Source organism: Prionailurus viverrinus, chromosome E1 (assembly GCF_022837055.1).
Source record: "Prionailurus viverrinus isolate Anna chromosome E1, UM_Priviv_1.0, whole genome shotgun sequence".
Taxonomy (NCBI): domain Eukaryota; kingdom Metazoa; phylum Chordata; class Mammalia; order Carnivora; family Felidae; genus Prionailurus; species Prionailurus viverrinus.
The window spans coordinates 17080238-17103362 of NC_062574.1; the positions used below are offsets into that span (position 1 = coordinate 17080238).

General features: G+C 43.6%; 1 protein-coding gene across 5 annotated transcripts in view; it reads left to right on the forward strand.

Annotated features, from left to right (window-relative positions):
• Window positions 1-22257, forward strand: part of SSH2 (slingshot protein phosphatase 2) — a 257943-nt gene extending 235686 nt beyond the window's left edge. For all 5 annotated transcript variants that reach the window (XM_047833996.1, XM_047833995.1, XM_047833998.1 and 2 more), the window contains 3 exons: window positions 2973-3173; window positions 12052-12886; window positions 15276-22257. In XM_047833996.1, the coding sequence (XP_047689952.1) occupies window positions 2973-3173; window positions 12052-12886; window positions 15276-17321 (3082 nt within the window). In that variant the 3' untranslated portion in view covers window positions 17322-22257. The remainder of the gene's footprint in view (window positions 1-2972; window positions 3174-12051; window positions 12887-15275) is intronic.
• Window positions 22258-23125: the final 868 nt, after the last annotated feature.

Sequence of the window (23125 nt, forward strand, 5' to 3'; positions counted from 1 at the left end):
GGAAGAAATTCTGAATGAAATGCTCAAGTTGTCAAGGTGGACATTTGAAAGTTGTGTAATAGAAATTGCCCCACATGGGCAGAGCACAGAGAGCTCTTCTTCCTGAAGATGAGGAGACACGTAGTGGGGTTTGGAAGCCTTCTCATTCTTTTACTTTACTTTTATGGTACTCTAAACAGTGAAATTTTTCTCTGGCCCTTCTGTTGATGTCATCTTTAAATTGGTCCTTTTAGTGAAACTATTTAATAGTATTAATTTAGTGTTTAATATTAATTAGTATTAATATGTCAGCACTAGTTGTTTTTTTTTTAAGTCCCTGGGGATTTCCTTGCCAATCCTACATATTCCTTCAGTAGAAGGAACTGTAAATGAGCATGCTGGCCGTGCTGCCCTCTTCAATGGGACCACATCCAAATCATCCATGGCAGATGAGAAGCACTTCTGTTTTTAAAGTCCTCCTTCAGCACTGATTCCACATCTCTCTGCAGACCCTCCATAGTCAAGAAGTCCTTCCTCTTAGTTACCCTGAATCCTCCTACACTAGCTTTGAGCCCATACTCTCAGTCCTTAGCTAACACCTGAGTGTTTTATATGTTTGAAGCCTATGAAATTGTTCTCAATAATACCACTCATGGCATGCTTACTGCATGCCAGATACTTTACCCATATTCTCTTATGTAATATTTTCCAAAACCTAGAGAGGCATGTGCTGTCATCCTTTTGTAGAGATGGGGAAAGACTGTAGAGATGAGGTTCAGAGAGGTTAAGTAACAAGTGGTGAAGATAGGACTTGAACCTGAGATCATGTCTGATTTCAGAGTCCATCTAGTATATAGTCTAGGTCCTTGAGCAAAGGAGACTGGAAAAGACCAGGCAAGTTGTCAGGATCACTGCCAAAGAGGCTAGAGTTCAGATGAGGCCCCAGTCCCCGTGAAAAAAAAGCCAATTTCAGCAGGGCTGGGATTGAGGTGAGATATGTGAGGCACCCAGGTTGCTGTAAGCGGGCCCTCCTGCTCAGGCCCATGCAAGTGTGGGTCAGCGTCTGTGAGTGAGTGCCTCCTTAAATGGCCCCCTGGACACCTCATGTATTTCATCCAAATCAGGGCCCTGAATTCCAGACACAACCTACATATGGGTGAGTTTAGGATTCCTAAAGTGATACCAGGCTTAATCTAGACAACTGGCTCAGGGAGGGATGGGAGAGATAGGGGAAGTGTGTGGCCAGAACTGAAAGATGAAGATGGATTAGGTGAGAACTGACTTCAAATCTTTCAGTATGTGAGTTACAAGCCATCCACTGAAAAAGCCCAGTTCAAAATGAAGAAATGATTTTATGTGGGTGGGTTTTATAATTGTATTTTTCTTAAAACTGTCCAACTTTGAGTACCTTCAAAGCCTGCAAGTATAGACCTGAAATTTGATGTCAGAGCTTGATGGAAAAATATAGAGCACATGTCTGAACTTCAGTCTGAGTCACTGTGCACTGTAGTTTAAATGAAAACCCTGTGGTGTCATAAACAAAACAATATCCTAGTCAGTTGGGATCATCTAAGCACACACAGACAAACACCTGCACCAACCTATGGACTCCAAAATTTTGCCTCTAAATGATGGGTAGCAGGTTAATCTTACCTTCCTTTTTAGACTATTTCCGTTATTCCAGACCATTATTACCAACCATTCTCTTTCTTCCTATCACTTATCTGGTTCACTCATTTTGGCACAGAACCTCATGTCTCCTTGCATTGTACTTAAGTCTTCAATGTGTATCTATCTCCAACAGAAGAATTACAAGCTTCTGGAAGGAAGCTTGTCTACTGTGATATAGTGAATGAGTGAATGAATAGGTTTCCCTATTAGGCGATGTACTTTTTTTTCTTTTTTTTTTTAACTTATTGGAATAGCCACTTGGGAAGGATTTTTTTAGCCCATGTATACTGGTAAAAAGAGTAACCATTCCTTTTTCCATATTTTAAAATATTTTTACTTAACAGCTGACAGCTCTAACAGCAGACCACCCCTAAGTTTGTTCATATATTTGGTAAATATTTGAAGACTTACTCTGTGTCACACATTGTGTTATTAGAGAAGTAGCATAACTGAGTAATGTTCATATCCAGCGTAATGAGCTCTGGCATGTTAAGACTTAAGGGTTTTGTTTGTTTCTTAGTGTCACTTTATGGTAACTTTGTTTTCTCTTTCTTCCACTCCATTAAAACAACAGGTAGTTAATCATTCCACCCTCCTCACTAAGAAAGTCACATAGGGCATCACATGGTCCCATCTAACCTCACAGATTGTCTAGCCAGCCCCTAGGCCGAACAGGGTTGTAGTGTGGTGGAAAATAATATCTAGGGCTACATCTGAGTAAAGAGGAGGGTTAGTTTCGTTTGTTTTGTACTTTCCTCCAGGGGCAGAACCTTTACTGGAACTTGAACTAGAAGCAACTCTGAACATTTGGATGAATTAGATGAATCACTGTCACACTCTTAACTCAAGAGTGTGCCAGCCTTGAAACATGTCCCTGAGGCGGTGCGGGGACTGGCCTCCAAACACATAAAGTGGAGTCCAGTCTCTAAATTGAAAATTCTTCCCCTCACAATCTGTGATCAACTGTCATTGCAGTTACCATTTTAATTATCTGTTTCTCCCACTGAACCCCCTACCCTTTAGAAGATTTACTTATCTTTGCATCCCAGGACCTTGTACATTGTCTTACATATGATGGTTGCCTGGTAAATGTTTGCTTGAATAAATTAAAAAGAATTAATATTAACATTGAATATTGTTTGAGTACACTAGAATTGCCTACCCTCCCTGCACATTTGACTATACATGTATACGAGTACACTAAGGTAGGATGGATTGACAGAAAATGGAAGGGCGACAGGAGACTTGGAAACATTTAGAACCTAGCTTTTAAAATGTACTCACTATAGTGTTTTTCTGTGTACCTCAATCCCCCAACCTAGGAAACATGGATCTAAATGCCTTGTGCACTGCAAAATGGGGGTGAGTCGCTCAGCCTCCACTGTGATTGCCTACGCAATGAAGGAATATGGCTGGAATCTGGACCGAGCCTATGACTACGTGAAGGAAAGGCGAACAGTGACCAAGCCCAACCCCAGCTTCATGAGACAACTGGAAGAGTACCAGGGCATCTTGCTGGCCAGGTGAGTCCTGCAGTGACTTTCTCAGATCTTCCCTCTGTTATACTCCTTGGACCAAGGTAAAATGTCCTTCCCTGCAGCTAGTTTTCAACCTAATTTGGATATGTGATACATTTTGAAAATTGAAACTTCTCTCAATCTAGTTTTTAAAAAATAAGTACAAGCATTTAAGATTAGTATGGAAGATTGGGTGTTTAAAGACTTTTAAACTGAAAGGTGGAAATACTGTTCTCTTACTTTAGTTCTCAACTAGGTGCTGATTATCATAAACATTTCTCAACATCATCTAAGGCCAGATACAGCTACCTTATCAAAATGGGTACTTCTTGCTCCCAAAGAAATGCTAAGCATAGATTAAATTCTTAGAAATTTTTGGCATTATTTTTTTCAGTGCTTGGTTTCAGTGAGTCATCTTCAAAATTTTGGTCACGTGACAAATCAGATTTGGGGTATGAAGGCACTTCCCAGAAATAGCTCTCTTGTTTTCTTTTTAAAAATCTTTCCCTCTGCTTTTATATATATGCTTTGCAAAAATGCAGACAATACAAAGAGAAAAATCATTTATAAATTCAATATCCACATACAGCAATCAACATTATCTTACGTGTTCTCCAAGTCTTACCACATATATTGATGGATATTTTCTCGCAAAAGCTATTCTTCAGTCTACCTCTTCACCTAATAACCGGTCTTTTTTTTCTTTTCTTTTTTTTTTTTTTTTTTAACTATAGCAACACACATTCAACAGTTATACTGCTTAGCCATTATTTAACCCCTACCCTAGCTTTATTGAGATGGAATTGACCTATAACATTGTGTAAGTTTAAGGTGTCCACTGTGTTGATTTGATACACTTATATATTGCAAACTGATTATCATCGTACCATTAGCTAACATCTCCATCCCTTTAACATAATTACCATTTTTTGTGTGTGGTGAAAATATTTAGGATCTCTCTTAGCAACGCTGGAGTATATGATACAGTGTTATGAGCTATAATCTCCAGGCTGTACTGGAGATCCCCAGAATTTGTTACTCTTATAACTGGAAGTTTGTACCCTTTGACCAGCATCACCCCATTTCCCCCATCCTCTACCCCCTAATATACCACCACTCTATTCTCTCTTTCTCTGTTTGGCTTTTTTAGATTACACATCTAAGTGATACCATCCTCACTGCTTTCAGAGAAAAAGATTCATGTATTAAACTGGATTTAAGCATCAGTTTCCTGAGATGCCACATGCTAAAGTTCTGTGCAGTGCTAGATTTTGCTTTGTTTTTTCCATGTGGGCATGTTCTAGGTGGTTTTGTTCAAATGAAGGCACAGCTGCCTAGAAGCAGTTGGGGCTGGTGCCAGAGTTTGCCTCTAGTGAGTCTCATGACTTGGTCTTGACTGTTGAATCTGGGCTGTGTTTCCCCTGAACAAAATGTTAAATAGCCTTCCAGCCTATCCAGGCAGAGGGACCACCCTCCCACCCCCGAAGTATTGTGAAAATGCAGCCACAGCGTAGCATTATGGTTTCCACTAAAAAACCCCTCCCGTTTACTCAGTACTTGGCATGATTTCATCTGAGCCATTCTTTGAGGAGGCTGGGAGGATACTCAAGTCTCCTCCACTTAAAAAGAATTTATAGGTCTTTGGGGCCAGATTTTGATGACATTTTTAGATTAGATCAGAAGGTAGGACACAGCAGTTCTTTTTGGCACAAGAAGGAGGCATCTGAGTGCTGGATGAGACATAAATATTGTATGTTCCCAGACACACACATGACGGATGTTAGGCAGTGTCCTCACGTGACCCATCAAGAGCAAGGATACTATGTGTCCTGCCAATTTCAGTATTTATTCTGGAATCCCAGGCTACTGCAAGCTGTTGGGTTGGGTTTTTTTAGCATATGTGGTTTTTCTTAGATGTTAAAGGAACTTCAGAAAAATCTTAGATGAGGATAAGAAGGGCAGCATAAATCCACAAATCACAACTGCCTCTTCCTTTCCATTTCTCTTCCATCCTGCCTTTCTGGGCTTGATTCATGGAGGGAGAGGCAAGCCCTGAGGAATGAGAAAACCATAGAATTTGAGTCAGTAGATCTGGTTTCCATCTCTGGTTCATCCCCTTGCTGGAACTTTGAGAAGTTACTTCACAGTCGTGATACTCACCTGACCCCATCTACAAAATGAAAATCAAGAACCCTATCTCAACAAGGTTTTTGTAAATAAAAACATGTATAAATGTATACTCTATGCTGGTAAGGGTTATTCTGATGGGATTCCCATCATCTCCTTTCTCCAAGGCTCCCAGAAAACAGACCTATACATGTGCCATTTATTTCATCCTCCTTCTACCGCCCACAGACACAGTAAGTCCATTAGAAACTAGAATAGGAGGGCGCCTGGGTGGCTCAGCTGGTTAAGCATCCAGCTCTTGATTTCGGCTCAGGTCATGATCTCATGGTTCATGGGTTACAGCCCCACATCAGACTCTGTGCTGGCAGCGAGGAACCTGCTTTGGATTCTCTCTCCCACTCTCCCTGCCCCTCCCCCCGCCAAAATAAATAAAATTAAACATTAAAAAAAAAAACTAGATTAGGAAGTGGTCATCGAATTTCCTATATTGTGATATTTCCTGGATTTTAAGAACTAGAATCTTAGTTCTAGGAATATCATACAAACTGCTTTTAGCTGCAAGTAGTGAAATACCTCCATCACTTGGGATTTCAACAAGAAACCGCATACTCGGATTAGGATTATTTGAGAAGGGCTTTTATAAAGCTACTTTTTACAGAGGTGTGGGGTTGTGGTGGAATCAAGGGACTTGGATCAGCAGAGCTGTTTGGTAATAGCTGCTAGGCCCAAAGAGGGAGGGAGCAGTTACTAGAACCTAGAAGGAGACTCCTGAAAAAAGAGGTACCTTCAGAGAGGAGAAATAACCTTCAGTCAAGGGACACACCAGCCTGAAGTGGCCCTGTGGGGAGGGAGCTAGGGGAATAAGTGGCCTGTCCCTACTCTTCTCCCTCCAGACTGTCTCCTGCTGGGGCTCCCATGGAACAGTGAATACCCAAACCAAATCAGGCCTCTGCGAGTTAGGAAAAAGTGGGAGTGCCTGCTGGGTGTACAGCCATTAGGGTCTGCAGTCCCTGGTGTGTTGTTAAGAAACAGCACTTGTAGACTACTGCTGAGCTAGCTGCCAAGTGAATTGGGCCCAGCAGACTCTTGCCCAGCTGTAAAGTGCTACTCTAGGACCTGCCTGCTTAGAAGAGCAAAGAGAGAAAAGCCCCAGACTCCTGGAACTGCCTGAAGCTCTATCAGTTACCTGGCAGCTTAGGTAGCCAGAAGAGGAAAGTCCTTCGAAAAATTCCATTCATTGTGTTTGCAAAGAAATCCATTTCCTGTGGAGGTGCTTTGATCTTGTATTCCATATCTTCTCCCAGGAAGTATGTGGTGGTTTTCCCAAAAAGATGGAGCCCTGATCCTAGCATTCTCTAGCCCCATGGTTGTCTAGGGAGGCACTGGGTACTTAACTTGAGGTGGCAGCCTTCTGTTTGAGGGAGTATTAGCTCTCAGTACTTTGATGTCTTGGTAGAAGTGAAGTTTACCAAAGTGATGCCAGGCCCCGGTAAGTGACTTATGAATTGGTTATAGTCTCTTGATCAGATGTGAGGGTATGGGCCTAACAGTGACCACCTGTCTGAAATGCAAGGGACTTTTTGCATATTTCAGTATGTCTTTAAGAGCCTAGGGAAGACTAATATTTAATATAATCCTTTAGACCTAAAAGTGAGGATATCATAAGGCCACTGGTAACTGTTTATATCTAACTTTATTTTTTCTGTTATTATAGCTGGGGGATGAGAGTGAGACAGGAAGAGGCTGTGTGTATGCATGCATGCGCATGTGTGTATGTGTATACGTGTGTGTCGAAACCCTCCATTAAACTGCCAACATCCCTGTTTGTTATTCTGTACTCTGATCATGCAGGTATCTGGCAGATTTATGTTCCATTAGACAAGTTCAGATTTCAGTCATTTGCTAGCTGGACCATGTGTCTATGAGATTAGGTTCCTGTGTACAAAGAGCAGAGAGGAAACACTGGGTTATAGCCAGGGAGAGTTCATGCCACATGTCTTCATGGATGTCAGTTCTGATTCTTTGAACGCCCCTGTCACCAGGGCCAGAAGAGGCAGAGGTGTCTTTTACACTCCCCAGCTTTGCTGGTGGACACATTGAAGTCTAGTTAGCTGGTGCACAGTGGTCAGTCAGCAGAAGGGAACCCAAAAATGCACCCAATTCACAATTGAGATTTAAAGGATTTTCTTAATAGCTTTTTAGTGAAATAATCTTTTAGGTTTTTGTTTTATTTTTGAGAGAGAGCACAAGCGGGAAATGCAGAGAGAGAGAAAGAGAGAGTCCCAGGCAGGCTCTGCGCTGTCAGCACAGAGCCCAGTGCAGGGCTCAAACTCATGAACCATGAGATCATGTCCTGAGTTGAAATCAAGAGTCAGATGCTTAACCAACTGAGCCACCCAGGTGCCCCTTCAGTGAAATAATCTTAAAGCATTTACGACCATGCACACCACACAGAACGTGCTCGGTTGGTGCTTTTTCTCTTTCTTCTTCCTCCTTTCTTCAGGCTGCCTCATGCCCTAAAAAGTAACCATAAACACTCTGATTTTACTATAACCGATACCCCATTTTTAGCAGTATTTTCTTCTATATACCTTTCTCAAACAAGGTAGGTTAGTGCTTTACCAAACATGTAACAAGAAGAAAGCAAATTAGAGGCAAGAGAATGGGATATCATATGCGTCCGGTCATTAGATTTCCTTACTATTCATTTATAAAGTAAAAGGCCAAATTCTTGCCCAGAATGACCCAGTCATCTTATGTGTGTGTCAGTGTGTTCATGTGAATACAAATTTAGGCCCACAGTCACTCAGGGGAGAAAAGAACCTGAGACTTCTTTGCATCATCCAGGCCACAAACCAACTCTGAAGTTCTTTTTGACAACTTGTTTACTTGGTGCCTACCTGAAATAGATGGAAGGAGTCAGCTGAATTTAAACATTAACAGTTTAAAATAATAAATACAATCTAATGTCTTACATCTATCCTACCAGTGATGGAGCATCAGAATAAGCTGGCTTGGAAAAAGCAGCACTGGGAAACAGTTTGGTGTTACTGAGTAAAACTGATGATGCACGTATGCCCTATGACCCACCTTTTCTTCTCATATATATAGCATCTTTTAGAAACCAAAGTATGCACCAAGTACAGGAATGTCCATGACAGTGCTACTTGTAGTAGCCAAAACTGTTCATCAACAAATGGATACATAAACCGTGGCATATTCATCATACTCGCTGAAATTATAGCTATACACACTGACGAATCTTGTTTTTTTAATGTTTATTTCTTTTAGAGACAGAGAGACTGAGTGGGAGCCGGGGAGGGGCAGAGAGAGAGGGAGACACAATCTGAAGCAGGCTCCAGCCTCTGAGCTATCCGCACAGAGCCCGACGCGGGGCTCTAATTCACAAACCACAAGATCATGATCTGAGCTGAGCTCAACCCACTGAGTCACCCTGGCGCTCCTGATGAATCTTAGAAACAATGTAGGCAAAAAGCAGTTACAGAAGAATCCATACATAGAGTATGATTTCATTATATAAGTTCACAACATACAAAACTAGGCAGTGTATTAAGAACACAACCTGTCGGGGCACCTGGGTGGCTCAGCGGTTAAGCGTCTGACTTCAGTTCAGGTCATGATCTCGCCATTCTGTGGGTTCAAGCCTCGAATCAGGCTCTGTGCTGACAGCTCAGATCCTGGAACCTACTTCAGATTCTGTGTCTCCCTCTCTCTGCCCCTTCCGACTTCGGGTGTTCATTCTCCCTCCCCCCCCCCACCCTCAAAAATAAATGAACATTAAAAAATTTTTACAAAAACACAACATGTCGACACTATAAAGAAAGAAGATGATAAGTACAAAATTCAGGACAGAGTTTACTAACCTCTGAGGTGGGAGGAGGAGGAGGGAGGGGAGCCCTGGAGTAGCAGTGCTTCAAAGGCCATGGTAATGAGTGCCTTGTTTGTATCAAAGAGCTGCCCACCACTCTCCCTGCAGGTGCTATTGCAAAAGTGAAAAAGGCAGTGGAATCAGATCTATCTTTGGATTGGGATTTTTCTTTCTCCTTTACAAGAAGGTGTCAGTTTAATTCCAGAGCCCTGACCTAATATTTTCTGATGATTATCTCCCCCAGGAAGAGAATGAAATCTCTGCTGGGCAAAGAAAGCAGCTGTAACATCAGCCACTTCCTCTGAAACATACGCTGTTGGTACTTATTAGTGTAATTTTAGTCTCATTCCCTCCTGATTGATTAGTGATTTGCAGGCAGTTTGAAAAAAATCATGCTTTGGAAGGTTCTTGGGATCATGAGAAAAATCCCATTTGCCTGTTGACTGATAAGATAAGCTGTTCTTAGAAAGGTGAGAACAGCTACTCCCTGTCTTCCCAGTCATCTGCATCACAGGAATTGTCCTGCCATGGGGGCTGAGTGGTCTTGCTGCAGGTTTGAACATCATCATGATGGGTGAGGGATAGAAATTGGAGAACAGAGCCATATGTAGGTCAGGAAATAAGAGTGTCCAGATACAAAGGAAACTTTAAAGGGAAGCACATTGGCCTCTGTTGATCACAATGTACAATTTAAGCCCCACCTATCCAACCATTCAGCTTGCCCCTCCCACAGTCACTCACTTGTTTGGGAAGTGTGATATGTTGTCTCCTCCTAGGGGTGGCTAGAGTTCATGCAGCTTGGAAAGGGTGAAAACCCTATCTTTCTCCCTGCTATTGATTATAGCTTGTCTTCATAAACAGAATGACCTGTTCCCTACTCAGAAAAGCACTCTTCTGCTGTGCAGGCCTGAGTCAGAGCCCCACCCAAGCCACAGCCAGACAGGGGGAGCTGAGAGCAGGTGCAGAGCTGAGAACAAACAGGGGTTCACATTAGTGCAGGCGCATGACTCGGCAGAGATTCATAGGCAGGCGTGGCCCTGAGCAGGCGGTAAATTGTTTTGGGCTGTTTCCCATTCCACCCTGCAGTTAGGTAATTCTTCATCAACTTGTAAGTCATGGAAACCACACCCCTAAATAAGGGACCTGTTTCCGGGGCAGGTGATTCTGACCAGCCACAGGGCCATCACCTTTTTCTTTTTGGCTAGGGCTTTGGAAACTGCTCCCTTGTTAGAGAATATGGTATCAACTAAAATTTCATCCCATCAGACCTTCCCTCTGTAAAATGAGCTAAAGGATGGATCTGTGTGTGTGATCTTCCTTTGGGCCACCTGCTTTTCCAGGTGTCACCTCAGCTTGATGGTTTTTATCCAGAGATCCTTATGGAAGAAGCCTATACTTTATGCATATCCTCTTCCATTCTGTTACCAACCTTTGTGGATTTATTTGCCTCATCTTTGATTTCTAATTCAAGAAAGATTACCACCCTCCTCACATTTCTACTTCAGTGATTAACTGTGTATCAGCTCTTTATCCAAATTATGAGAACTTGGAATGAGCTCCAATAGAATATTTCTCTTTGTATTGTTTAGGTGCTATTTTGTTTTAGTTTCCCCCTCCCCGGTTATTAATGTTAAACATGCTCATTTTTAAATTTTAAAACTTATAGAAATACAGAGTAAAGACAGTAAAGCCCTCTCCAAAAGTATTCTGCCTTCCTTGAAAGAAACCCTGTTACCAATTTGATGATGTACCTCCAAATATTTTCCTGTACTTACTAACCTGGGAACTGACCATTCCAAATGTGGTCAGCATGCTCTTTCACTCATCTTGGACAACATTCTACTAAAGTACCTGTAGCATGTGGGTGTATGGACTGTAATTCAAATAAATCCTCTTTTTGAGGCACCTGGGTGGCTCAGTTGGTTGGGCATCCAACTTCAGCTCAGGTCATGATCTCACGGTTCATGGGTTTGAAACCTGCGTCAGGCTCTGTGCTGACAGCTTGGAGCCCGGAGCCTTCTTCGGATTCTGTGTCTCTTTCTCTCCCTGCCCCTCCCCTGCTCGTACTCTGTCTCACTCTGTCTCTCTGTGTCTGTCTGTCTTTCTGTCTCTCTCTTTAAAAATCTATCAATCAATAAATAAACATTAAAAAAAGTTTTTTTAATCCTTTCTTTTTCGTGTCTGATCCTTTAGTACCATAGTATTATATAGTAAACATCTTTGTATCTTTGTGCACCTATAGTTGTATTTCTCCAAGAAAAATCCTTAAAAGAATTGATTGCTGGGTAAAGGGTTAAATTTTGAGAGCTATTGTCAGATTGTACTCAAGATTTTACAGTTCCCATTCCTACCAACTGTATGTGAGAGGGCTTGTCTGGCTATGCCATCATCAACACTAGCTGTTAACCATTTTAGCTCTTGTCAGTCTGATAGGTAAAAAATCAGATATCATATTGATTTTTGTTGTTTTGTTTTTGTATTTTGCTATTAGTTAAATAGAGCATCTTTTTTTAAACTTTGTTTATTTATTTTGAGAGAGACAGATACAAGTTAGGGAGGGGGAGAGAGGGAGACAGAATCCCAAGCAAGTTCCGGGCTGTACACACAAACCTGACTTGGGGCCCGGTCTCACAAACCATGAGATCATGACCTGAGCCAAAATCAAGAGTCGAATCCTCAACCAACTGAATCACCCAGGTGCCCCAAATTGAGCATCTTTACAAATGTTTATTGCCTACTTCTTCCACTGGGTATTAACAAAGCATTTTGCAGGTTAAGATTTAATATTATCTGGGAGCGATTTCCTGGGTGGGTGTTGGTTGATTTCACAAACCAGAGTGAGGCATTTCCTGTGTATGTCCTCCACAGCAAACAGCGACATAACAAGCTCTGGAGATCTCATTCAGATAGCGACCTCTCAGACCACCACGAACCTATCTGCAAACCAGGGCTAGAACTCAACAAGAAGGAGATCACCACCTCAGCAGACCAGATTGCCGAGGTGAAGACCATGGAGAGTCACCCACCCATACCTCCCGTCTTTGTGGAACATGTTGTCCCACAAGATGAAAATCAGAAGGGCCTGTGTACCAAAGAAAGAATGATCTGCTTGGAGTTTACTTCTAGGGAATTTCATGCCGGACAGATTGAAGATGAATTAAACCTAAATGACATCAATGGATGCTCATCAGGGTGTTGTCTCAATGAATCAAAATTCCCTCTTGACAACTGCCATGCATCCAAAGCCTTAATCCAACCTGGACAGGCCCCAGAAATTGCCAACAAGTTCCCAGACTTAACAGTGGAAGATCTGGAGACAGATGCGCTGAAAACAGATGTGAACGTCCACTTACTGCCTCTGGAAGAATTGACATCTCGCCTGAAAGACCTTCCCATGTCCCCTGATCCTGAATCACCGAGCCCCCAACCCACTTGCCAGGCTGAAGTCTCAGATTTCAGTACAGATCGCATTGATTTTTTTAGCGCCCTAGAGAAGTTTGTAGAGCTTTCCCAAGAAACCCGGTCTCGATCTTTTTCTCACTCAAGGATGGAAGAACTGGGTGGAGGAAGGGGTGAGACCTGTCGACTCTCAGTGGTAGAAGTAACCCCTTCTGAAGTGACAGCCGACGACCAGAGAAGCAGCTCTTTGAGTAATACTCCCCATGCATCTGAAGAATCTTCAATAGATGAGGAACAGTCAAAGGTAAAAACTGTCTTTATAGTTTTCTACCTAATGAAGTTCTCTTTGAAGATAAAATAGTTGGGAGTCTGCTCTGTTCATTGTGTTTTTGATGTTGCTAAAGATTTAGGAAGGCAGTACGGGAGAGACTCTATAGCCGAGACTTGCCTTAAAAACTTAGGATTAAAATTTTTTTTAATCCATTGCCTTTTGAGAAACTTATCTTTCCAGATTTTTGGTGTTTTTAGAAGCACTTCTGAGAGGGGATGTGGGAAGAAGGGATTAGTCAAAATGAATGTCCTGCCTGCACAAGGAGAGGTCCCTTCCCTGATCCTCTGCAGTTCAGACCAGATCTCACCAATAATGAAGTGTCTGGGATAATGAGTAAGGCCTTTTTGTGGAGATGGATTTGTTTGGGAAATTCTTTCTGTCTCAGAAAATGCAAAGACTAGATATGTGTGAATAGTTGTTAGAGTAGGAACCAATGCTGAGTTCTTGATGATGATGCTATTAATAATGTTTCTGGATTGTTCCTCATCTCAGACCCTGTAGTATCCAAGACTTGGGGGATGGTTTGAGGAAATGATTGAGAGCAGACAGAATCCCTGGATTCTTCTCTGTAGCATATGAACTCTTAGGAGCCCAGGGAAAGAATTACTGTGTATCATCAATGCTAAGACTCACACTTATTCTCATTCTGACACTTCTGAAATTGGGATGCATCTTAAAAACAATAATGGTATCTTAGATCAATAATACAGTAGTTGGGAAGTAAATGATGACAGATTTACTCTCACCTGCCAAATTTCACTTAATGGTTTCAGTGGGAGTGACTACATTTTGATATCTCCTGATATCTATCTACTTATATTTACCACCTTGTCCATTACTTATCTTTTGTCTATCTCAGCTATCCCAGGACATTCATTGCCTCTGCTACTGTCTTCTCTCTACTGGAAAATCAGAATGCTTGAGCTCTCCTTTGGACCAGTGGGTGTAGCAGCTCTGACAGAAATAGCTTTTCTGCAAGTCCCTAGTCATATGAGCACTCTCCACAGCCCATGCACACACTGGGCTCACTGTGGCTTCTCTCCCAGTCTTGGCTAGTTTACCTCTGCCTAATGTCCCAGGAGATTTCTCCCAAAGGCATAACTGACCTTGTTAGTTTGTACTAGTTCTGACTTTCTCTTGAAGGAGAAAGACCAAAACAATTCCTATGGAAATATTATATGTTGAAGGCTTATAAAAATGTTAACAAAGCAGATTGATGGGTATCATGATGCCACTTTAAGAGATGTCCAGTGGCCATTTCCAGATTTTGAAATCCTTATCTTCCCCCGCCCCCCCCCCCCCACCATAGGACTTGATTTTGTATTGGCCAGTTTTCTTTTGCCTTGTTCTAAATCCATCTAGGAATTGTAACTGGTAGAACAGTAAAATGTCAGAGAGTCACAGTTTCTAAGTTGCTCAGGCATATGGCTGCATAAGCCAAGTAAACCTTTCCCAGAAGGAGCCATGTCAAACTTGGAAATTGTGTGATCAGGTGCAGAGTGCCCTCATGTGCTGGAAGGCTACTGCCAGGAGGTGCAGCGGGAGGATCAGGAGGAAAGCTGGCAGGACAGAGGAGAGAAGGGAGCAGTGAGTCTCCAAATCAGGCATTAGATGATAACCTCATCCATCTCGCCCTATCACTGGGCATGTTGAAGGTGGCCACTGAGCCCTTGAATGGAACTCCTTTTCTTAAATAAGGTTAGAATCAAAGTGGAAGTTCAGGGGCACCTGGGTGGGTCAGTCGGTTAAGTGTCTGACTTCGGCTTAGGTCATGATCTCATGGTGCATGAGTTCAAGGCCCGTGTTGGGCTCCATGCTGACAGCTCAGAGCCTGGAGCCTGCTTCAGATTCTGTGTCTTCCTCTCTGCCCTCCCCCGCACTCGCTAGCTCGCGCTCTCTCTCTCTCTCTCTCTCTCTCTCTCAATAAATAAACATTAAAAAAAAAAAAAAAAAGAATCCAATTGGAAGTTGATAGGCCAGAAAAGAAAAATCTCATCTACCCCAATATGGCCTAAATCCTGAACGCTAATAATCTTAGGAAAGTAAGGATTATAGGAACCTCCAAGGCTATCTGCTGTTCATTTTTGGAACAAGATATTGGGTCAGAATTCTGTTTGAGTAAACAGAACAAAAGTTTGGTAGGCAGTGATTCAACCTGTAACTAATTTTGTATCTCTGCCTTTAATGAGTCTGTTTTTTTCTTGTATGACAAAACAGATGGCCAGAGGACAGTCCCAGGCACTCTGTGATTTGTGTCCTCATAGCCAGAAGGTTCTCCTGGATTAGAAGATTAATAAGCACAACATCTGGCATTTTTAATTAGACTGCACTTTGCCATAACCATCTCACTGTTTCTCCCTAGGCAATCTCAGAGCTGGTCAGCCCAGATATCTTCATGCAATCTCACTCAGAAAATGCAATTTCAGTCAAAGAAATCGTCACTGAGATCGAATCCATCAGTCAAGGAGTTGGACAGATTCAACTGAAAGGAGACATCCTATCCAACCCATGCCATACACCAAAGAAGCACACCATCCATGAGCTGCCCCTGGAGAGGGCCCAGGCCCTGGAGAACAAACCTGGAAATCTGGAGCAGAATGAAGGTTCCTACACAGCCCAGCCTGAACTAGCCAAAGACTCAGGGAAGTGGGACCTAGAAGGCTGCCTGACTACACACTCATTCACCACAGAGTTGGAAGAAGAAGAACCAGCTGAGGAGGAACAAGAACTCTGGGGCCCAGGGATGCACCCGGGTGCCAAGTGGTGCCCTGGGTCTGTGAGGCGAGCCACCTTGGAGTTTGAAGAACGCTTGCGACAGGAGCAAGAGCACCATGGTGCTGCCCCTGGTTGTACCTCATTGTCCATCCGCAAGAATTCCAAGAATGAGACTTCTGTGGCAGACCTAGCACCAAAAGGGAAGAGTGATGAAGCTACCCTAGAACATTCTTTTGTCCCCAAGGAACCAGAGATTAACAAGGGCAAAGGGAAATGCAGTGGGTCTGAGGCTGGCCTGCTGCCCCATTCCGAGCAAAATGCCATTGTTCCAGCACCTGAGCCGCTGGAGTTTCAAGAGTACCCAGGGTCAGATATTCGAACAAAGCTGGAAGGAGTCCTGAAGGATCCGAGGACTGTGGTTTCATGCCAGGGATCTGAGACACAGTCGGTCCCTCTTTCCCTTCCCAAGAAGATCGAAATCATTATGTCACCCAGTCACACTGAGCAAGGGGGTGAAAGAGCCACCAGCGAAAAGAGTAGGGAGCAAGGACTGAGGAGCGTGAAAAGGGAGAATTCCATCACCGTCCTCTGTACACTGGATGAAAATCTGAACAGGACTCTGGGCCCCGACCAGCCTGCTCTACACCCCACACTGCTACCTCTGCCTCATTCTTCCTCTCCTGAGCACGACAGTCCCACCAACCTGACCTCTATCCTGAGCAGCCCTGAAGACTGGGACAACAGCCTGTCAGTGGCACTGGAGACAGGAACACCTTTTGTCAGTCACACAACCCATGTACCGTCTGCCAACTTGGATTACGCACATTCCCGGACCGTAGTTCACCTGGAAGGCTTCACAGAGCAAAGCAGCACCACAGACAACGAGCCCTCTTTGGAGCAGGGCGGCTGGGAAGAAGGTCTGGACGGTGCAGTCTCCAGTGGCAGTGAAGTGCCGTATGAGGGCTCTCTGTTAAGGAGTGAAGACCTAAGCAAACTTGGTGATAATATTGGGGAGTTACAAGAAAAACTGGACCCATTACCTGCAGCCTGTCAACCCCCACATAGCTCTAGTAGTGACAGTATGAAGAGTGTCAGCCATAACCTCAGTGTGGTGAAAGAGCGCACTAAAGACATCGAGTCCCGAGCGATCTGCCAGGCAGGACTCACCAAAACAGCCCAAATGCGGCATTCAGCTTCCCTTGCCAAGTTAGGTTACTTGGACCTCTGTAAAGACTGTTTATCAGATAGAGAGCCTGTCTCCTCTGAGCCCTCTCATCTCAAACTGCTTCAGCCCTTCATCAGAACAGACTCAGGCATGCATGCCATGGAGGCCCAGGAGTCCTCAGAAAACCCAGATGCCCCCCAGAACCTAGAGCCCACCAAGTATTTTATAGAGCAACTCAAAACAACAGAGTGTATCGCTCAGAGCAAGCCAGTGGAGAAGCCTATCGTACAGTATGCCAAAGAATTTGGTTACGGTCAGCAGTGTTTGCTCCCCAGGGCAGAACCCAAATTGACTAGTTCTGAAGGAGGGCTTCCTTTGCTACAACCCCAGGGACTTCAGCGTGCAGGCCCGGCTCCCGGGCTGGCTGTGGCGCCCCGTCAGCAGCACGGCAGAACTCACCCCCTTAGGAGACTGAAAAAAGCAAATGATAAAAAACGGACAACCAACCCCTTCTATAATACCATGTGATTCTGAGCCTACACATGTGACTTTCTAAAAGAAATGTTTGTAAAAGGGGCAGGTGTAATATGTAAAGAACATGCACTTTATTGGTTAATTTTATAACATTTTGGTCATTTTACTGTTCCTGGCGCATGCAGGGTTAGGGTTTTTTTCTCTGTGTATGTGTGCGTGAGAGATTGATTTGGACAGCAAGACCATTTTATCATTTTTTTATTTTTCGAAAAATCAAACCTCAAAAAATACTCATTTTCAAAGAGCACCTTTATCAAAGGCAAATTGCTGTTTTTCAATCAGCTCCCATTGGCTCCTCATTTTTGCCCTCTGAGAAAAAGCACTCTTGCTTGCTTGCTTGCTTGCTTGCTTGCTTGCTTGCTTGCTTGCTTGCTTGCAGAAGGAAGCAGATGGGGAGGGTGGGGAGGAAGCTGGGAATTGGAAATGCTCCTCTTCCCCTGGGCCTGTGTGATGATGGTTTGGTCTTCAGACCCAAAGCCTGAGATTGGGCCGAAGGGCAGCCACAAGTCTCTGAGCCTTGGGCCCCCACCCACCAGGAATTCCCCAAGTTGGCAAATTCCGCTGTGCTTTCGAAGGGGTCTTCCAGAATCCACTTCTTCTGGTATTCCAGAGTATATCATCACAGAAAGGCACAATAGTGGCTGGCTTTGTAAACTTAACAGGCAAATAGGGTTTTTCCCCCCAAACACATAATTTTTAAATTCAAAGTGAACCCCAAATGAAACCCGAGGGGTCCTGTGTAGAGGAACGCATACGAGAAGGAGGAGACGCAGTCTGGAGAGGCTGGATCAGTGGGCTCCACGTAGGTGGTCATCCTGGCCCTCCCTGCCAGGAAATTCAAGATCCTTTCAACCAAAACGTAATAGGGACAGGTTTGAAAAACAGCAATTGAAAGTCAGTGTGTTCTTGTAAAATGAATACATTACATAGGGTTTTAACACTTCCATTACTTGAATAATTCTGTGGGCCTTCTGAGTTTAATGGCCATATTTTTTTCCAGTTTACTTTCCTCCTTCATGCTGTTTCTTCAATGCTGCCTTTTTTTTTTCATAGATGATATTTGAATTGTTACATTACCTATGTATAACCTCCATTGAATGCAAAGTTTTCTTACCAATGTTATCACTGTTAACACTTGACATGGGTTGTTTTTTTTTTATTTTCCTGAAAGATTTGTCATTTCTCTAGCTTATACACAGTATTTATGTACATAATGTTGTCACTTTCTTACAGTGTTTTGTTGATGTCGTAGGATCTTTTTGATTTATTCTTTTTAAGAAGAAGTAAAGCTGCAACTGGAGAAAACACACAGCACAGAAATAAAACTGATGGGTGTTGGTAGGAATCTGCAGAATATGTTGATGGTGGTTTTAATTGTTTAAATGGAGACTTCTAATCGCCAGCTCCTGCCAAATTATGTGTTAGTAACTCCCTCCTCAGAGAAACCCCTAAAGGCTCCCATTAGATCACAGTTTGACTGAAGTCTGATTTCTCTTTGAGACTGAAATCCCAGGGTAGGTTGTTTGCTAGTAGCTGAACCACAGCCAAGGAGTCTGTGAGTGTTACTGCTGGCCCAGGGTGGAAGCTTCTCATGGGGATTGGGCTGAAAGGTTGTGGGGAGGGCCCCCCCCCCCCCCTGCCAAGGGCAGGCACCCATTATGACTCCATTTAGGATGCCGGTGCTTTGCTGCTATTGTGGAGATCGTTAACACAGGAGCACTTGCCATAAACAAGCTTATTTCAGCTGCTTGCAAGAAGCATTTAGCCTGGAATGAAACACCCTCTGCAGCTCATCAGAACTGAAGAGGTTTGCACATTTGCTTCTGTTGGCTCTGGTTGATGTCCACCTTGCTGAGAGATTGACCAAGTACAGAGTTGAGTTTTGGTTTTTTGGTTCATCACAGCACTGAGAGGAAAAGGTGGATACCTAGACTGTCAAGGGAATGTCAGAGGCTGGAGTTTGGTGGGGGCAGGTAGCAGGGTGACCTGCTACAGAGAGGTGGACTGAGGCCATTCACAAATGCTCCAGGGGAGCTGTGAATCCAGTCGCTGTGTGGAAGCCATGGTTGGGTCTGACATCGCTGCCAGGAGGTGGATTGGACAGAAGCCTCCCACTCTAGTGTCTTTATGATGTAGTAATTTTGTGTACCTGTGCTGTCCCTAAATAGTTTCCTTACATGTTCACATGTATCATCCACATGGCTTTGTGGTTCCTGGATATTTAATATGTTATGAAGTGTTTTTTTAGGTGGTATGTACCAGTGTGAGGAGGCTTGCAAGACAGGGTTATGAATTTCCAGGGCTCATCCATCTAAACGGCCCTGTCTTGTTGAGGCACTTCCACCACCGCCATTATTGATGGAGAAAAGACAGAAAGTTGTGGTGGGGTGAGAGGTGAAGAGAGTGGTGCCCGCTCATTAACCCTTTGAAATGGTGACATCCCTCACATTAAGTACAAGCAGGATCAACAGTATTGCACTGTTCTCTCTACTCCCCTGCAGTCGTGTTGAACGCTCACTATCCCTGCATTAAGTAAGAACAAAGATGGGGAAGAGATCCTCTAATGCTGTGAAGATGTCTTTTTAGAAAAGGAAAAGGAAATAGTCTTGCTCTGCCTTCCTTTTTTTTTTTTTTATTTTAATCATTTAATTTACCTGCTTAAATAAACATCTTCTACACAGGGCCTGTAATTCAACCTTGCCATGGGGTTTTGCCAGCCCTCTCAAAACTCCCACAACTGAGTGTTCTTGTGTTATTTGCATAGCTGAGCGAGGTCCAGGGGAAGTACATGATGAGCGCTCTCAAGGACTTCTCGGACTTTCTTGTCTTCAAACTTTCTGATAGTCTTGGGTGGCCTATTTCTCTTTTCCGTTCATGGAAAACTCAGACCTGGAACAGCAGGTCTGGTAGATGGACAGGAGTAGGAAAAGTCTTGACCTCTTGCTGTCTTTATTTTGAAAGCCACCATAGTCTGGCTCTCAAGTTACTCTGGAGGAGAGAGTAAGTGTGTATGTGCGTGCACACGTGCAAATATAAAATAACATTTTGGTGCAGGGGGTAAAAGCCCCAGGAGCACACTTTAGAGCTGTAATCTGGAGGGTTACCTGGTCAGTAGGAAGGAGAGAAACCCCAACCCGTTCTGGATTTTAGAAACACTTAGGAGTGGTATATACTATAGTAGAACTATAGTACTGTAGTGGAGTAATCATCATCTCCTCATTTTGGTTGCCTTTCAGATTCTTAATGTTCGGGATCATTCTTAGCATCCCGGGCTCTTCAGGCTCTTTATCATTTTCCTGATTCTATACCTTTATCCCAGTTCTTTCTCATTTGGGGAACTACCAAGCACTCCAAGGACAGCCTGAGGAAGACAGCCCAGGCTCTGAGGTCCCCTCCTGCTGAAAGGCCCCAGACAGTTACTTTTGGATAGACCTGAAGTTTCTGAGACAGCAGCTCACAGAAATCTTCACCCGTTCCATCTGAGGATTTCAGTTTAAAGTGATCTAAGCATGTTTGGTAAAGATGTTTTTGTGGGAGTTCTTTTCTTTTAAGAAAGCATTATGCAAAGAGGGTCACTTTTAAGGGCATTGAAAAATTTTTTAAATAAAGCCATTCTTTGGCTCTTTTTGACAACTATTTGTGGATACTTTGTTTACATTGTGATAATTAAAACATGCATCATCTTGATAGCCACTCAGTATCCTCCTCCAGGCACCCAGCCCTGGCTGTCCTGTGAGTCCTCACACAAAGCAAGGCCAGAGTGGTCAACCCACTGGTTGGTACATGGGGAGGACCTGGAGCTAATTTTTCCATCTGTGTCCCACACTCCTGTTTAACACTCTGTATGGAAATCGTCATTTCCTCAGTCAGTGATGGTGTGTCTTACAGTGATGGTTATAACAGTGAATGGCTAGTGTCATTTTTGTCCAGTTTTGTTTTGCCTTTTTTTTTTTTTTTTTGATGGTAGGTGAAATTGTAGCTCTTTCAGCACCAGTCCAACTTGAAAGTATCTTGGACCTTGTTTTCCCTTCCAGACTAAAAGGTCAAGGCATGTATTAGGCATAAATGTATTTGCTGCCTCAACTCCTCTAACACCCACATTAGGAAAAGCCTGCCACCAGAGCAGGAAGCTGCACACTCCTAACCCTGTCCCAGGGCTTTGGGGTTCCTTGATGCCATGGAGAGCTGTTGCAAGGTGCTTCTGTACTTTTCCAGCCTGGAAGTGGAGGGTGACCGGGCCTGGCTCCTGCTATGAAAAGAAAACCAGCCTCACTTTCTCAGTGCCCCAGAGATCTAGGACAGGATTTCTAAACTGGAATCATCCCTCATTGGCTTCAAGATGCCTCAGAGGGTATATGACTAGTGCTGCCATCTGTGTCCTCACAGCGACACTGGTGGCAGTGTCCTCTACACATGCAGAGCTAATACCCAGGGCTTACTTCAAGCTGATGACCCAATCTGGAAACTGGGTAACTGGCCCTGAAATGATTCTCGATCAACAGGCCCACAGGGAATTGTTTGGTTTTTATGTTTTATTGGATTTTGGTTTGCCTGGCATAGCTTGAGGTGCCTTTTTTTTCTTTCTTTGTACTTTATTTGGTAGGACTTGTTTTAAATGTAGGAAATAAGTCCAAAAGACTCTCCCACTGACTGTTACCTTTGCCCCAGGCCAGTCCAAACTTTTATGCTCACATTTTATTAAATAAAGCAGGTGCTCCCTGGAATCTCTGGGACCTTTCTGAGGCATTTGAAGCAGAATATAGAGTGGTCTCATCTCCTTCCTTAATCTTCCTGGTGGTTGGGATGTTCCACTTGTATTATAGATTTTTTTTATTACTGATGTGCTCTGCTGTTTTTAAATGTGAACTTGTGCGCAAATGTGCAGATTCAATGTTCTTGTTACAGATTAAATAAATTTTTATTTTGAAGATGAAATGTGTACTTGATCAACAAAAGTGGGGTGGTGCTGGAGCAGGTGAAGGGATTGGAAGAGAACACTGATGATAAACATGGAACGATTCTCACTGATCTCCATCATGCACATCCTTAACAGCTGAACTCAGGGGGGGGGGGGGGGAGGGTATGGATCTTAACTTTCTACCTCCCACAAAGTAAAGACTGGATGGGCAATAGAATCACTAAAGATTATTTCAGACATTGTGCCTCCAATCAAGTGACCAAGCGGGAACTTGGCCTGGTCACCTGAATGTTAGGAGAATGAATAAGCAAAGGAACCAAAAATTCCTCTGCCATGTGTGGTACAGAGTGACTGCTCTGGGACAGCTGCTGTGACCTGCCCCATCAGGGACTAGATTTTCTGGGTGGCTGACCGCTGGACATTAGTGAGATAGAGCTCACAGACTTTGAGCACAAGCCACCTCAGCTCACTGAGTGGTTTCCAGAAATGAGGTATGACTTTCTAACGAAGTACAAGCTCTTAACCCCCTCCTGCGATTAGAAGCATTGAATGTCAATAGTGGAAGAAGGGAGATGAGGTCAACTGGCAGTTCTCTAAAACAGGCAGGGTGTGGGAGGAGAGATTCTCCACTAATCCCACTCCTCCATAGACCCTTCAGGAGCTATTTAGTGGTGCCAGTCATCATATACAAGGAAGCACTACTGTCTAGGGAAAGCTCAGTTTCCAAATTGCTAACAATGTCCTGAAGTTTCCAGAGGAAACACTGCCTTGAACTAAGATGAAGTCTGCCTGCTGCTTTCTGAATTATCCAAATCAAGTAGAAAGGGCACATCACTGGGCTCTGGCTGGAGTGCCAGAATGCATGATAATGGAGGCAAGG